The 17,818-nt window shown below is 40.6% G+C and overlaps 2 protein-coding genes across 2 annotated transcripts in view; both read right to left on the minus strand.

Annotated features, from left to right (window-relative positions):
- Positions 1-1,567: 1,567 nt before the first annotated feature.
- Positions 1,568-10,752, minus strand: RSC1A1 (regulator of solute carriers 1). The gene has a single exon (XM_063659355.1). It carries the CDS (start codon positions 10,750-10,752, stop codon positions 8,896-8,898), a length of 1,857 nt encoding a protein of 618 aa, XP_063515425.1. The 3' UTR covers positions 1,568-8,895.
- DDI2 (DNA damage inducible 1 homolog 2) overlaps positions 1,568-17,818 on the minus strand; it is a 50,766-nt gene continuing 34,515 nt past the window's right edge. The window contains exons 9-10 of the mRNA XM_054437292.2: positions 13,984-14,046; positions 1,568-10,784 (exon numbers count right to left, since the gene is read on the minus strand). Coding sequence (XP_054293267.1) covers positions 14,030-14,046 — 17 coding nt within the window. The 3' untranslated portion in view covers positions 1,568-10,784; positions 13,984-14,029. The remainder of the gene's footprint in view (positions 10,785-13,983; positions 14,047-17,818) is intronic.

Here is a 17,818-nt window from a genome sequence, read left to right on the forward strand (position 1 = left end):
TTCTCCTGCCTCAGCCTCCCGAGTAGCTGGAATTACAGGCACACTCCACCACGCCCAGCTAGTTTTTGTATTTTTAGTAGAGATGGGGTTTTGCCATGTTGGCCAGGATGGTCTTGATCTCCTGACCTCATGATACGTCCATCTTGGCCTCCAGAAGTGCTGGGATTATAGGCGTGAGCCACCGTGCCCAGCCTGTTCCGCATGATTTTCTAATTGTTGGGGCCAATGACAGCTCCATTTCCCATTTCCTTTTCCAACTGAGATCTGCTACTACAGTTATTCTATCCCAGCTCTATCACAGTGTATGGGGTAGAAACAGATAACATCTCCAAGTTCAGAGTTTGCTAGACCTTAAGGGGCCACAATCAAGACCTGAAAGACATGGCATGAGGGAACTGTGGACGTTGAGGTCAATGGATTGCGTGGGTGGGATTTGGGGTCGTCATCTTTGGTGAAAAGGTATGTGTTGTCTCTAAGTCAACATTGGAGGACTGCTTAGCCAACCAACTAGCTGTACCCCTCATCTGCCTGAACATCTATTTCACAGGCCCCCTTGCTTCTGGCATGGCCATGTGACTGAGTTCCAGCCAGTGAATGTGGGCAGAGAAGTCATGCACACCACTTCCAGGCCTGGTACATAACACCCCTTTCCCTGGTGTGCCAGCTGGATGCTGACGTCCAAGGCAATCTTGGAACCCACATGTTGAAAAAGGCAGAATCCTGGTAGCCTGGAACCAACATGGGGCAAAGCCCTTCCCCCACATCAGTCTGTTAGACAAAGCACTTGACTTCTGGAAATTCCATGTAGCATCCTCAAATCCCTTGAGTGACATAATGAATACCAGCTCACATCTCATGAGCATTTACTTTGTGCCAGGTATTCTAAGTACTTCATATGATTAACTCATTTAAGCCCCATAATCTCTCTGATGGTCCCCATTTAACAGGTGAGGAAACTCAAGCACAGAAAGGTTAGGTAACTTACCCAGTCATATAAACCAGTAAGTGGCAAAGCTCAAACCCAATCAGCCTAGCTCTAGAGTCTAGTCTTGGCCACCATACTCCATTGCTATTATTATAATTGAGACAGGGTCTTGCTGTTGCCCAGGCTGGAGTGCGGTGGCATCTCAGCTCACTGCAACCTCCGCTTCCTGGACTCAAACAATCCTCTCACCTCAGCCTCCTGAGTAGTGGGGACCACAGGTGCATGCCACCACGCCCAGCTTTTTCATTTTTAGTAGAGATGGAGATTCGCCATGGTGGCCAGGCTGGTCTTGAAGTGATCCGCCCATCTCGGCCTCCCAAAGTGCTGGGAATACAGGTGTGAGCCATCGTGCCTGGCCCAAAATGCACATCTTTTACATCAGCAGGGACCTGTCCTCCCGCAGTACTAATCTGGAAGTTAATGGCTTTGAGAGGCCCACTTCTTCTGGGGTTCAGGTACACACCATAAATTACAATGTCTGGGTATAAGCTATTTAAAGGAGTAGGGAGATAAGAGACAAGGACACCACCTTGTCTAACTGAAGTAACCACCTCAATTTAAAAGAAATTGATCAAACAGAAGTCTTATGATAAAAACTTTATTGTCTTAAATATCAAATGTTTTACACACCACTTTTTCTTCAGAAAGTTCCTATTAAAAAAAAGAAAAATAAAATAAAGTGTTTTGATTATTTAGGGCTGACTTACATTTCAGTATGTGACAAAAATTCAAACCCAAATGCATCTAGCTCACTCAGTTTCAGACGGGTCCTATGTTCAGCCCCTAAACAAATGGCACAATGCCACCAATTTTGGGATTCCTGAGTTTGGTTCCCTTAAGTTCTCAGAGTTTTCCCAACTCTCAAAACCAAAGCATCATGGGAGTGACAGGGCCACCGGCAAGATTTTTTGCCAGTCAGCCTAGTTCTTCTTCTAAGATGCAGTAGTCTCAAAGCTTAAAGTCAGAAAATCTTGCAATACAAGAGTAACTGCAAGAACATATAAAGAAGGAAAAGAAAGGACGGGGTTTCTATTTGCTAAGATTTGCCAAACATGGCTATAAAACTGGTAAACAAACCTTTCTTGAGTGCAAAGTCTATTAGCCCAACTTGCCATGAAGATGAGATTTGGAATAAAAATGAACAAATCAATTTTTGTTGTAGATACAAAGCGAAAAAATAAAGTTCAATCAATATATTGAATTTCTCTGAGTTTATCACTAGAACTATTTCAAAAGATGATCGGGGATAGAATGGAAATCTAGTCATTCAAATGAGAAGGTCTTGGATGGGTGGCATAAACTCAGCTGTGAAGATTCAGGAAAGGAAAAATAAGTCTGGTCAGCATCAGGTAATCTCAGACAGAAGGAATCAGGAAATGAATCAGCCTGCCTCTGGAAGGAAATACAGGTCTACCATTTTTAGGCCACAGACACATTCATTCAGGGTTGTATGTAAAACCAACTCTTGTAAACAAAATAACTTCCCATCAGAAATGCATGTTCCTAGGAAAAAAAATACTGCAGCATGCCCCCCTCCCCAAATTAGCTAATGAAAACCTTCTTGCAGAACATAGAGACCTAGTTCTGTATAAATTATCATAATTTTGTATTTCATGCCCCCACGACCCCAATCTTCCATAGCTGGCTTAACGTTTTTAGGTAAAAGAAACATTCTCTAACCTCCATGCCCTTGAACCATTTTCTTGGCAGATTTCATTCCAGAAGATAGTGCCCTAAAACTTGTCAGCTCGGCTGTATCCTTTCACGTTCTACAGCCTCCAGAGGATCTAGATTACCAATCATCAATACATAACTGATAAACCTTTGAGAACATTTTCTAACTATAAACCTCAGAAGTCACTAGTAGTTACGATCCAGAAATTCTACCTGTATGCTTCAGGATTACAACATATATGTGGCATTTAAAATAACAGGTTAAAAAACGTCCCTTTGATGAAGCTGTCCTGTAGACAGGCCTGGTAGAGCCTCAAATACTCCTGTCAATCCTGTCCGCCAATCCCAGCCATCGCTGGTTACATGTTCTGCTCTAGATTCCCGTTTTCACAAGTTGCACCCAGCTGCTTTAAAATAGCACATCCTGCAGAACCCTCTGCTAAGTCGTGCTAGCCCAGATGGTCAGTATTCCGGAGCAGCCGTGCTCACAAAGGGATGCGAGGAGGATGCTTGCAGCACACTCCATGTCTCTACCCTGCATGTGAGGTGGTCTGATGGATGGACTGACTGTCACTGGTGCATTTTTAGGGTCATCTTCCATTTATTTGTTGCACTTCTTTCCTGGCCATCCCCTCTCCTCCAGCATTGTAAATGGATTTCTCAATAACTGATCTCCTCAGGCATTTATACATGTTACATTTTTTGTTGGTTTCTCTGATTCCATTTAAAAAAAAAATTTTTTTTTTTTTTTTTTTTTTTTGAGACAGTGTCTCACTCTTGCCCAGGATGGAGTACAGTGGCGTGATCTCGGCTCACTGCAACCTCTGCCTCCCAGGTTCAAGCGATTCTTCTGCCTCAGTTTCCCAAGTAGCTGGGACTACAGGCATGTGCCACCATGCCCAGCTAATTTTTTATTTTTAGTAGAGGTAAGGTTTCACCATATTGGCCAGGCTAGTCTCGACCTCCTGACCTCATATCCACCCACCTTGGCCACCCAAAGTGCTGGGATTACAGGTGTGAGCCACCGCACCTGGCCTAAAAAAATAGATTTTTAAAGAGCTGTTTTAGGCCCACAGCATCTGATTCCATTGTAAGCCTGATTTTCCCAGTCTGCTCTGAAGCGGAACCAAGTAACTCTAATATGACTTTTAAAATAAATGCATGCAACAGGCAAAAATAGATGTTGCTTTTGAAGCTAAAATTTGTTTCACGTCTCCCTTCTACACTGAAAGCTTCACAAGGGCAGGGTTCCAATCTGTTTTAGTTACCCCTGAATCCCCAGAGTTCACCTGTGCCTGACACATAGGCACTCAGTATTTGATGAATGAATCAAAGTAGCAAGGAATTCTTGTTCAAAGACTCATGTTGCATAGCCTTCAAGAGTACCAATTTCCTTTCAAATATCTAAGATTTTCTTGAACTTTTCTCTCCCTTAACCAGCACAACACTGATAGTAAAACAAAGAACATAAACATCTAAAAACTGTTTTTGGTGATGCAAAAATCCCTATTATAATCATAGCACTAAAGAAATCTAATGGTCTGATGCAGGATAATTGTGAATCAACTCAGTCAAGGTGAGCCTGAGGACCACTCTGTGTGCCCTCCATCTCCAGGAGAGCTATTTTCAAACCTTCCCCTAATACTCCTCTCATTCCCCACCAAAATTTGATGCCTCTGCTATTCAGAGAAACTAAGGCACAAAAGAAAATCAAGCACATCGAAGGTTCACTCCTAAGTTCATTCAGCGAACTCCTAGTAACACCTACTGAGGAATCACTAAGGTATAAAACTTGAACCATGATTTTACATTTCCAGTTCTCAAGGACAGGCTTTGAATTTACTTTGTTGTTAAGAGGAATTAGCAATTCTAGAAAAAAAAAGCTATTTTTATTTTCTCTACCTCCTAAACACAAAAGGTAACATTCATCTTCTAGGAAGGGAAACTCTTGATAACTCTGTGTCTTTCTAGGTCAGCCACAGACTACACTAAGTCACCAAATCCAAAGGGGAAATTTGGCTTTTTGGTGAGTATTTGTGCTAGAGAACAGTAGAATGCATAATCTGGTTAGCTTCTCTTGGGACACACTGCCAGTGATAACAGGTTTGAAATATGCAGCAGTTCAATCATCCTGCTCACCCTCACCACAGGTGGCAAACAGGTAGGAAAAGGCCATTGCAATGCCCTGCAGCTTTTCTGGCCGATGATTTGCAAGGCTGTTTGCTATATATATATATATTTATATATGTGGTGGGATAAAAGCCACCATAAGAGAAGAGTACGTCGGTAGATATAAAAATTGCTTGCTTTTAAATCTATATAAAATTAACTATATTTGTCAATCACCATATGTATATGCTAGCTTACACATATATATATAGACATGAGCTTAAAAGTTAACCTAAATTTTTATGGCTTTCACCGGAGATAGAAAGCTGTAGTAAGACAACCAGCAGATTCCACATTAACTGGTTATCATAAAATCAGTGACACAAAGCCTCATATTCCATTTCTATGTACTCTCTTGCTAGAGACATGCTTTGGGAAAAAACACATAGGGTTGTGTCTCCCTTTAGTACATATAAAGACAGGGAGCTCTAGAAGATATGGGCTGCAAGGCAGAAGAGTTTTAACACATACACTCGCCATCTCTCCAGCTTCCTTTGCCAAGCAACTGGTTACTTTTTTTTTTTTTTTTGAGACAAGAGTTTTGCTCTTGTTGCCCAGGCTGGAGTGCAATGGCGTGATCTCTGCTCACCACAACCTGCGCCTCCCAGGTTTAAGTGATTATCCTGCCTCAGCCTCCCGAGTAGCTGGAATTACAGGCATGCGCCACCATGCCCGGCTAATTTTTGTATTTTTAGTAGAGACGGACTTTCACCATGTTGGCCAGGCCTGTCTCAAACTCCTGCCCTCAGGTGATCCACCCGCCTTGGCCTCCCAAAGTTTTGGGATTACAGGCGTGAGCCACCGTGCCCAGCTGCAACTGGTTATCTGTATGTGTTAATAGCTGAAGCCCAAACTGTGGGATGAAGGCTATTGGCTGTCTGGAGCCCTGAACAGGTATGAGTGGAAATAATTCTTAACAGCATCAATGAGCAAAATCTATAACCTATGTAAAGCTGCTGTCTGGTTACCAAGCACATCTTTCCGCTCAAGAACCAACTTCAGGGAAATGGCACAAATTACACAGGAAAATCTCTCTCTGGTGAAGAAACAAAGACCACCCTTGCAGTTAAGTGCTGACTGCAGAACTGCCCACTATTGGTTATGGTAAAGGAGCTGTCCAGTAAAGGTGCCCATTACTGGTTATTACTCTTGGTAACCGGAATTCACAAGGATTTGATGGTATTCTTAGAAGTTAACCCATAATTTCTGCATTTCTGGAGCTCTTAACTGAATAAAAGCTGACAAATGAAGGTTCACTACTGTAATGCTCCTTAATATACCCTTTGCATTCTAGAGCTGCTACATTTAAGTCATCCAAAATATTAATAGTGTCAATAGGTTTTTTTTTTTTTTTTGGTGAGACAAAGTCTTGCTCTGCTGCCGACGCTGGAGTGCAGTGGCGCAATCTACGCTCACTGCAACCCCCATCTCCCAGGTTCAAGCAATTATCCTGCCTCAGTCTCCCAAGTAGCTGGGATTACAGGCGTATGCCACCATGCCCAGCTAATTTTTTGTATTTTTAGTAGAGACGAGGTTTCACCGTGTTGGCAAAACAGCTTAATTTTTATAAAAATGATGGGCAAGAAGATTTTAAAAATCAAAAGCAATTATACTTTGGGCTTTATGTAGTCCCAGCTACTCAGAAGGATGATTGAGCCCCAGAGTTTGAGTCCAGCCTGGGCAACACTGCAAGACCCCATCTCAAAAATAAAATGATGGAAGGGACAAGGATATTTGGCAAGTGGGTTAAGCTCATTCAAAGTATTCCTAACAGGAATTCGTGTACAACTATAGATCTATTCCTAAAAATAAATATACATATACATACACAAAAAGCTATCCTAATGAAATCTTTTCCCGACTGATATTATATATTCCACTTGGAACTGTTTCCCAAATCTCCACACTGAATTGTGTGCCAAGGTTCGTTCTGCTTACACGGAAGGCCCTTTAGGAGGGAGTCTATTGTCATCAGTAAGTTCCCCCACCCTTCCCACCCCATGGTTCCAAAGATTTATAAGCTTAGAATACATTCCCAAACCACCACCCATAAAGCAAATACAGGGTCCCATTGCATTGCTACTAGATTCTGCATCAATCATAGCACCAACTCTTTAATTACAATCACAGCTTTAAGTCAGTTGACAGAAATCCTATGGGCAGTTTCCTAGTGCATCGTACATCTTTGGTGTAGGGCAGGTGAAAGGGTCTACGATGTGCAGCTGTCTAAAAGAACATCTTAAAGACAACCTGGCTGACCTGTTGTTCTTAGCGCCCTCTGAAAAGCAGTAAACTACAACTCCTTCTGTCAACCATTTCCTAACTACATAAAGGATCATGATGAATCTACGTGACACACCATCCCGTCACCTAAAGTCTTATAACATACATACAAACATCATAGCAAAAGGAAAGAAAGAACTTGGATGGGGTAGAAAAAAATGTCTCTAAGTGCCCCTAAATTAAAATTTCAAAAACTCCTGAGATATGAGCCTCCATTTTGATTGTGCTCAATGACTTAAAATTTGATGAAACGAACAAGCTCACAAAGAGTCAGACTTCAGACAAAATCATTTAACACTAAGTTGAGAAATCACTCTTTCGAAGCTTCTGTTTCAAACATGTTACAAGCTATAATCTAGAATCAGAAATTATGAATCTCAAAATTCTTTTCAATAAAACCAAGATTTCAGATTCCTGCTAGGTACCCAAAAGAGGAGTTTGCCAGGAAAGAATTATCTAAAACCTATCCAGTAGGATTATTGCACAGTGGGGCCCACAGGACAATGATTTCCAAGGGCTAGTCCTTATATAAAAAAAGGCCACAATAAATACATCTATATATTATGCCCCACTCTAACTTGACATAGTAAACACAAATAAGATGAATTTTGCTTAAAAAAGAAACTCCTGAGGAAAGAAAAGGATGGAAAACTCTACCAAGGCCACTTAAGTCAGAAACTGTAATTACTATTTCCGCTGCCACAAAGGACACTCTCCAAATACACTGACCATTCCAAGCACCAAGATTAACCAGTGATAAGGTTATCACACTTAGTATTTCACTCAGATCACAGCTCACACTGAGCGTTTGAAGAACTTCCTGGCAGAAGAGTCTACAAAGGAAATAAGCTGCTGGCAATCAATCCATTCCTGAACTTAAGTCCACCATTAGTCATTAAGGGTTGAGGTGTTATCAGTGAGATGCTAGCAAACCCAAACTCTAGCAAATTCCAGTGTTTAGGCCATTATTTTTCCCTCACAGTTCTTGACATCTGCAAATGGAATTATGGTTGTTCTGTTCTTTTAAAAATCTGGGTAGCACCATGTTTCACTCGCATTGTAACTCGCCCACAATATCCCATCCAATGTAATAAGGATTCATGGCAATCCATGCAGCAGCCTGCGATGCACAAAGTAGCCCAAGATTGAAACCCTCCTGCTCGCCCTATTAAAATGTCAAATCCTAAGCACACAAATAAAAACATACCACTCTACGATAAGATATTCAATTATTCTCCAATTTCCTGTTATAATTAATGAATCATGATACACAGAGCACTGGGTAGAATTCCAAACACCAAACTATGTGGTCAAAAGTTTCTAAATTGACAACTGAGTCAGCAAACCATACCTTGCCATCAGCACAGACACACAGTCACAGTGTGGAGAGTTCATCTGTTTTTAGCTGGATGGGTAGTGGGATTTCTCATGGCTTCTGCTTTTCAAAGCATTTACTCTTATTCTAAAACAGTATGCTATACACAAAACCATCCATTTTATTCCAGGATACATCTGAATGAGAATAAAAAGCTTTTGTATGCACATACTGCCAATACATTAAAAAAGGCCTAAATTTTAACAAGTAGGATAGACAAATTCATCAGACAAGAGATCATAAATTACTTTGGCCGAAAAAAATCTTTAAAAAAAATCTGGCTCAACATTCTGCTTGCAGGTTTCTATATATACTGTATATGTGGTGAGTGTGTATGTGTACGTGTATATAGAGAGAGCTTTCTTTTGTTTAAAGGGAATGGAGAACGGTCTAGCCCACTTTCCCATAGTCATGTAGGAACTACGATGTTTTTTGCGAGCAAAACAAGAAGTGCAAGGTCTGCATTCCCACCAACTCGATGCAAAGCTCCAAGAGCTTCCTGCAAAGTAAAGCCAGCACGGAGAATCCGGTCAATATCTGCGGCAGGAAAAATCAATGGTGGAAGAATGGCAGGACTTGATGATGGATGGCTGGTAGGTGGTTCATATTCAAGTAACGGCCTCGAAGCATCAGGACAGACATTTTCTCTGGTTTCAGGCCTGTCTGTTACCGAATTCTGTATGCCCTGACCTAAGTCTTTAACCAATATGAAATTGGATGACAAAGACTTAGTTTGCTCAGAAGTCTGATTGAGTGCATCCTCCTCACCTGCTAAAAGTTTGGGTGAAATTTCTACACCTAAGGTGCAGTGTAACTGATTAGATGTTTTAGCTGAGGTTACAGTGACAGAACTGTTCTTATTTATGGATTCCCTAGATTTGGGGACACCTTCCTTTTCGGTTGACAGGCCATCACCTAGACTCCTGAAGTTTACATTTTCTACAGCTTCTATTCCAGTGTCATATGAAGTACCTGTTAATTTTTCTGTCTCCACTGATATAGATATGGCCTGATGAAAGGAGACTTGTGGACACTGCTTATTCTGGGTAAGATGCTCATTTTGGGTCCATCTTTCAGAAAGGTCTTTAATACTGGTTTGGCCCTCAGCTATGGTTTCTGATTGACAGATTACTTCTTCAGATGTATTTTCTGAAGCTGGTTTACTGCTAACAACCAAAAGTTCATGAAGTTCTTTCAAGGCTGCCGTTATAGATGGGCAAGATTCTTCTGCTGATTCCACAGAGGGCTGACAACTGCCACAGAGACTTGGAGAGGAGGAGTAATGGCCATACTCTTTATTTGTTCCAGATATTTCAACATTAGTTTCTGGGGGCTGTAAATCCTGAGTGGAAATGGAATCATCCAAAATTTCAGATGAAAGGTTACATTTTGATGTTTCTACTTCCATCAAGGGATTATCTAAAGTGAGATCCAATGCACCAATGTTCTTGACATTGGCATTCTGCTTGCCTGTTGAATTAAGCACAGTAACTAGGGACTGTTCAGCTATATCTATTTCCATAAATGTTTCTGAATTTGAGCAGCCACTGCATTCTGAAGATGGAATACTTTTCTTCGTACTTGGAAGATCCACATTCTGTGGGAGCCCATTTCCTTTCATCGTAGCTTCCAAATCAACAATTTTGTGTTGATTCTGTTGACTTTCTTCAGGAAGCTCAAGGTCCCCTATGTTACAAAGATATTCTTGGTCATGTGAAGCTTTTTGTTGTGCAACTTCATACTGTTCATTCCCTGGTTCTTCGTGCTGCTGAGGGTCACTCACTTGACTCAGGTTCTGATTTTCTGGAAGCCAATCCTTTTCACCTAGAAACATCTGTGATTCATGCATCCTAGTAGATGTGACAGATAAACTAGCTTCCTGTCTTGTATGGAGATGAAATTTGAGGCCCTGGGTGCTTCTTTCAGCAGATTTCTCCAGATTACCTGCAACAGTTGTTTCTTCGGATGAATTCTGCATAGGCATGGCTGGACTCTGGTCTGTTGGAGCATGGTCTGCTGAAGAAGCATGATCAGAAAGATCTTGTAAAGAAAGATGTCCTTTCTTTTCAGAGTTTATCTGGAATTCAGCTGAAGCCTTCAAAGCCTTCACAGCTTTAGGTTCAATGCGATCTGAGTCACTGGGCTTGATAGGGCAGACTGAAGCAGAGACGGAGCGAGCAAGACTCATAGGATTACCAACATCAGGACTCTGTCCTGAAGAACGGGCGGGATGGTTAAACCCATCTGAAGTTGGTAATGATGGCATTCCCAGTGAGGTAGATTCTTTACCACTTTTCTCTATATGGAACACAGGGGAAAGGAAAAAGATTAATTAGCAGGTAACTAATGCCACTAAATTACCAGAGGATACAAATCTAAACAGCGTAGAATAAAATAAGGTCCTCAAACTCGGGTTTCTCTTATACAAATAGAAATGATTTTAAAATTACTTTCTCATTGTGGTAGACATTCACAGCATCAGAATAATAGGTAGACATGTTCTTAATAAAACCTGCATACTGTAATTCAATGTGATTAAGTACCCATTAATATGCATTCACATAATGGCGGGGTTAGTGCTCAGGAATGACGGATATTTATGTTTCTTTATTCCCTAGTCTAGTCTACAACTCTAGAATAGTTTCTCCAAGTGTATTTTTTTCACCACTTGCCCTAAAACCACCAGGGATACTTGTGAAGTATGCAGACCCTGGAGTACCATACTTGAGAGTAAATCCAGGAATGTGCATTTTCAATAAGCTCCTTGGGTGATTCTTAAGGATATTACAAATTGTGAGAATCTTTGCACCAGAATGATTCTCATGCTAATGCACTTTTCTTGTTTCAAATGTGAACACTGAGGTTACAAATGAGAAGTCTAAAACCAGGTATACCTGGACAGAGAGGGAATTATAAAGAGAAATAAGAAATAACATAATGCTTGGGGACAGAGAAGCAAATGTTCTATTTTATTTCTAGCCAAGCTTTCCAAAAATTATGGTAAAACTGGGTGAGCATCTGACTCAGAGAACAAAAGTAAACTAACGATCAGCAGATTAAATCACAATCATCATCCTACCAAATAATACAACTTTAAACTTAAAAGGCTTATAAGTTTTTATCACATTAATAGTGTGCAACTAAGTTAAGAATACTTAAGTGTTTTAAAGAAAGGGGAATGTGGAGGGAGATGGTCCATTAATAGTTTTTCAACAGGCAATGACTATTTAGATTCATTGCTACATTAGACCACCCAAACAAGATGGCAATCTAAAACACTAGCTCAGTGTAAGCATCATAATGATATCATTAAACATCACTTCCAGCTCTTCTTTTGCCACTGATCCAGTTAAAAATTAACCTCTATGCATGTTACGTGTAAGAATATATATATATATATATATATATATATTTTTTTTTTTTTTTTAAAGACTGTGTTTCGCTCTTGTTGCCCAGGCAGGAGTGCAATGGCGCCATCTCAGCTCACCGCAACCTCCGCCTCCCGGGTTCAAGCGATTCTCCTGCCTCAGAGTAGCTGGGATTACATGCATGCGCCACACACCCAACTAATTTTATATTTTTAGTAGAGATGAGGTTTCTCCACGTTGGTCAGAGTGGTCTCAAACTCCTGACCTGAGGTGATCCGCCTGACTCAGCCTCCCAAAGTGCTGGGATTACATGCAAGAGCCACTGCGCCCAACCATTGTAAGATCTTTAATTAAAAATCAAAAAGGGCTGGGCACAGTGGCTCATGCCTGTAATCCCAGCACTTTGGGAGGCTGAGGCAGGTGGATCACCTGAGGTCAGGAGTTCGAGACCAGCCTGGCCAACATGGTGAAACCTCATCTCTACTAAAAATACAAAAATTAGCCAGGCGTGGTGGTGGGTGCCTGTAATCCCAGCTTTAGGGAGGCTGAGGTGGGAGAATTGCTTGAACTCAGGAGGGAGAGGTTGCAGTGAGCCAAGACTGCACCACTGCACTCCAGCCTGGGTGACAGAGTGAAACTCAGTCAAAATAAAAAAAATAATAATAATAAAAATAAAAAGGCCAGTAACAAAAATGACTTCAAAATACAAACTATTATCAGGACAGATGCAACTCAAATGCTCAGTACTAAATGTTAACATCCAACAAGAGGGCTTGATCTTAAAAAGAAGCAAAGCAGTTATATTCAAATGGCTTTAAATCATTCTAATAAACTACTGGTTAACAGCATGAGAAGACAAAGCATTGTTTCAGGAAGCTATTGACTTCCCATGAAACAATCTTACCTTACTTACACTTTAGGAGTAAAAAGGAAAACTGCACTTATCTCAGTTTAGGCTATACCCATTAGAGTCTAGAAACACAGTTATTAGTTTTTTTATTTTCATACCACCAGATGTCTAACAGTTATTAGTTTTATTTAAAACTAAGGCTGACTCTGGAAGAGGTTGAATTTTGAACTAATGTTAACAGAAACAATGCATTGTAGTGAAATATCCATGTAAGCAACATAAAGAGGTATGTAAGGGCCTTCTGGTATTTGTGTGTTAGTTATAAACAAGTGGGGTCAAGGTGAACACACCCTCAATGAATTTTGTACTAAAAAAGTAGCATATAGTCCTCCTGTAGCTGAGAAGGTCAGTTTCACTAGCCTAAGTCCTAAACGTAGGAGAGGACTAGGTCAGTTTACAGAATGGCAGGAGAAGAGGATGAGGACAGTGGATATTAATAATAATTAAACCATGCCTGCTTTTAACCTATCCTTACAAGGAAAAGAAAAAGGAAAGAAAGAAGAGAAACTAAATGCTATGTATCTAATTCCAACCAGCCTGCAAACTCCTACAAAGTCTTATGATGCTGGTTTAAAAGACCATCTTTCCTCCTCTTAGTAAGTCAGCCAATGTACTCGAGCTGATGTTTACCATATTTACATCAGAGGAAATGGAAGCAGAGTGCTTCCTGAAAATCTGTCAGGCCAGAGACAGAAGGAAAAGCAAAGCCTTAGCTCCTGTTGTTCACAGAGTCACCCTTAACAAGTCCCCTGGCCTAAGTTTCCATTTCTTCTTCAACAAAATTAAAATTTCTAACCCTCTATAACTCCAGGTAGTTGTATGCAGTAATGTAAAAGAACAGCTTTCAGTTTTTCAGAGGAAAGGCACTTATGAAACCCATGAAAGCATAGTTATCTCCAACAACAAAGTGTTGTGAGGCCAATATTCTTGATGTGATATTTATAGTAGCCAAGATGGGGTAGATATAACAGACACTGTTTTAACTGGGATTTTCTCCCTGTTGGATGGTTCTAATAATGAATACATTTTTAAACAGGAGTTTATGTAACATATCCATGTATGCATGCCAAAATACAAATGCATATAGGCTAGTTGTAACCAGATTGAACAAGGTGAAATGGTGAATGACAAATGCTAACTTCCCAAACTGCTGCAGATACAGACTTTCAGATCACAGATGACAACTGGATGGAAGGCTTAACATGGTGTCTATAAATACCTGGTCTGGGGCCCACTCCAGCTGCAGTACACACACACTACATGCATCATGGCTTCTGACGCTCTGTGTGAATTAGGAAACAGACAAGCAAACTTGGGTTAACAATGCAAACCACACAGCATGCAGGGTTATAGTTTCCGTTCTTTTGCCATCTTTAAAATCAGGAACTGGTAGATTCCAAGTTGGGGGATGTTTCTGTAGTTTGGACATCCAAAATATTTGTTGGTTGCTTCCATTCTCTCACAATACACACAGCAATCTGTTAATTTCAACAGATTTTTAATAGATCTTGTAAAGAGATTAATTTTACGTTTCTACACACAGAGAATTCATGGGCAAATGTGAGACAGGTGAAGAAAGCAGATCCACCTGATCGAATTAGATGATTAAAAAAATCTTATGGAGTAAAGGTGAGTGAACATATCTAACAGTCCCTTTCCAAATTTCTTTCTCAGCTGAGATTCAATTTTAGAGGAAAACAAACCACCTAATTAAATTCTATCCTAGCTTATCTTCTTTATCTTTTCATCAGTTTTTAAATAATACATCAAGCTGAACACAGTGACTCTGGCCTGCAGTCCCAACACTTTGGGAGGTCCAGGAGGGAGGATCACTTGAGGTCAGGAGTTCAAAATCAGCTGGGGCAACATAGTGAAACCCCATTCCTACTATCAAAAACATGTTTTTTTTTTTTTAACATTTTAATATAGAGTTTATATATAAAGTATTTAAAAAATAAGCTCTTTTTGTTTTTTTGAGACAGTGTCTCACTGTTGCCTAGGCTGGAGTGCAGTGGTGCAACCACAACTCACTGTAGCCTTGACCTCCCCAGCATCAGGTGATCTTTCTACCTCATCCTCCCGAGTGGCTGGACCATAGGTGCATGCCACCATGCCTGGCTAATTTTTTTTCTTTTTTTTTTTTTTTTGAGAAGGAGTCTCACTCTGTCGCCCAGGCTGGAGCCCAGTGGCGCCATCTTGGCTCACTGCAACCTCTGCTTCTCGGCTTCAAGCAATTCTCCCACCTCAGCCTCCCGAGTAGCTGGGATTACAGGCGCCCACAACCATGCCTGGCTAATTTTTGTATTTTTAGTAGAGATGAGGTTTCACCATGTGAGCCAGGCTGGTCTCAAATTTCTGACCTCAGGTGATCCACCCGCCTCGGCCTCCCAAAGTGTTGGGATTACAGGCGTGAGTCACTGTGTCCAGCCGTGATTTTTTTTTTTTAAGAGACAGTGTTTTGCCATGCTGCCCAGGCTGGTGTCAAATCCGTAGGTTCAAGTGATCTCCCCACCTCAGCCTCCCAAAGTGTTGGGACTACAGACGTGAGCCACCATGCTTGGCCAGAAAGAAGTTGTTAACAAAATACTTTCACCTACTATGTCCAGAGTATTTATTCGGATGATATTAGGAAGTCGACGTTGTAAATAAAAAGGACCTGATATGTAGAATTATTTCATTACTTAAACATTACAAAAATTAGCACAAGCTATACTACCAGCAACAAAAGGTTATTTAGGTAAAAAGCCATTTCCTTTTAATTCTTTAAAGTTGGTACATCCCCTTCACTAAGCCTGGAGACATATGTGTATCTGTTTTAATCTTCCAAACTTTTATTAAAATAAGGTAATTACCAAAAAAGGGTAACTGTTATTAGTAGGTTAGAAAACACTGCTATTATCAGCTAATGTTTCTTAAATAATGGCACCAAGACTGTGGAGGTTAAAAGGAAAAAAAAAAAAAGACATTTCATAAAATGATAATATATCCTCATATTAACACACAGCATCACGACTAAGATGATAAATTACACCCCAAATGCAAAACCTTGTAAGGAGCTACGTCAAACTCATTCAAGCTTACCTTGCAGGTAAGATTAAAACCATTAAGTTAGTCTCTGTCTGGTTGTTCAAAACTCCCCCCTTCCTACAAAATACTTAAGTTACAACCAAAACTGTACTTAATATAAAAACTTGAGCCAAAAAGTGATGGGAGTCAATTCTGTTTTTTCTTTTTTTTTGGACACAAGGTCTCACTCTGTCACCCAGGCTGGAGTGCAGTGGCAACGATGATGGCTCACAGCAGCCTTAACCTCCTGGGCTTAGGTGATCCTCCCATCTCAGCCTCTCAAGCAGCTGAGACTATAGGCATGCCACCATGGCTGGCTAATTTTTTTTTTTAAATTTCTTGTAGAAACAGAGACTCACTATGTTGCCCAGGCTGGTTTCAAATTCCCAGGCTCAAGTGCTCCTCCTGCCTTGGCCTATCAAAGTACTGGGATCACAGGCATAAGCCACCACACCGACTCAAACTGTACTTTATACATAAAACTAAGCCAAAAGGTGATGGAGTTGATTCTGAACAAAGTCAACCTGGAAAACTCCATCAGCCACCCACACCCATTCTAAAGCTCAATGACAGAAATCTGAATGTTCTCCAGTAAAACAGTGGCAAAAGCTGCCTGGTTGTTTTTAAAACTCTTACCACTTTCGTCTTTAGGATAAAGCTATTCCCTGAACTTGTAACTCTTAATAATTTACTGTACTAGAAAAAGCAATGTGTGATACTAGTCATACTGATGAATAATTCCAGCACAAGACTGTAAAATAACCCAAACTCAAAAGTAAATTCTATTCAGCTTCTAGAAAATACATCCCAGAGTCACCGTTCTATAATAAATGGGGGATTTCAGCAAAACTGTGTTACCCCATTCTACCTAGAAAACTCAGCTCCATCATTACATTTAAACAAGCTAAATAACTGAGACTTAGAAAAAAGTATTAGGTAGCATGATTTCAATATATACAGTGCTAATATGGCCTGATGACAATACTGTAATCTCAGACCATAACACTGCATTTTCAGTAACGTTCAATTATGCTGGTCAGGCATGGTGTCTCGCTCCTATAATCCTGTCATTTTGAGAGGCTGAGGCGGGTGGATTGCTTGAGCCCAGGAGTTCAAGACCAGCCTGGGCAACGTGGCAAAACCTCATCTCTACAAAAAATAAAGAAATTAGCTGGACATGGTGGCAGGCACCTGTAGTCATAGCTAGTCAGGAAGGGGAGATGGGAGGATCAGCCTGGGTGATAGAGTGAGACCCTGTCTCAAAAAAAAATTTTTTTTTAATTAAGTAAATAAAAATTTGTACTTCTTTTTGTTGGTTCTTCTGTCTTTGGTGAAGTTAGGGCTGCTTACACACAGTAGCAATGATACCTTTCAAAATAAACCAGGCCTAAGAGGCATGGTGGCTCATGCCTGTAATACTTTGGGAGGCGGAGGCGAGAGGATCTGCTTGAGCCTGTGAGACTGAGGCTGAGGCTGCAGTGAGCCATGGCTGCGCCACTGCACTCCAGCCTGGGCAACAGAGCAAGACCCTGTCTATATAAATAAAATAAAATAAAATAAAAAAAATAAAAGTCCTAAGAAAAGGAAAGAAATAGGGAAATACTGCTGGACTCAAAAGTTAACATCTGCTTACTGTCAAAATTTTCTTTAGGAAAATCACAAAAACAAAAACATACAAAAAAAACTTCCTAAAAAAATTTAGGAAGCTTCTAAAATGTGTCTAAGCAAAATAACCCCAATCTATCTTGAACACAGCAATGGACTGAGCTGTTCTTAATCTGTTGAAATACTAAAATACAGAATGTTTCTCTTTTTTATGAGATAGTGTCTCACTCTGTTGCCCAGGCTGGAGTGCAGTGGTACCATCGTGGCTCACTGCAACCTCCGCCTCCCAAGTTCAAGCGATTCTCCTGCCTCAGCCTCCCAAGTAGCTGGGGTTACAGGGGTGTGCCACCGCACACTGCTAATTTTTTAATTTTTATTATTAT

The sequence above is a fragment of the Pongo pygmaeus genome, chromosome 1 (assembly GCF_028885625.2).
Source record: "Pongo pygmaeus isolate AG05252 chromosome 1, NHGRI_mPonPyg2-v2.0_pri, whole genome shotgun sequence".
NCBI lineage: Eukaryota > Metazoa > Chordata > Mammalia > Primates > Hominidae > Pongo > Pongo pygmaeus.

Excerpts from the sequence above, each read along its gene's own strand:
- RSC1A1 (XM_063659355.1), bottom strand. The coding sequence starts at position 10,752 with ATGCCATCATTACCAACTTCAGATGGGTTTAACCATCCCGCCCGTTCT.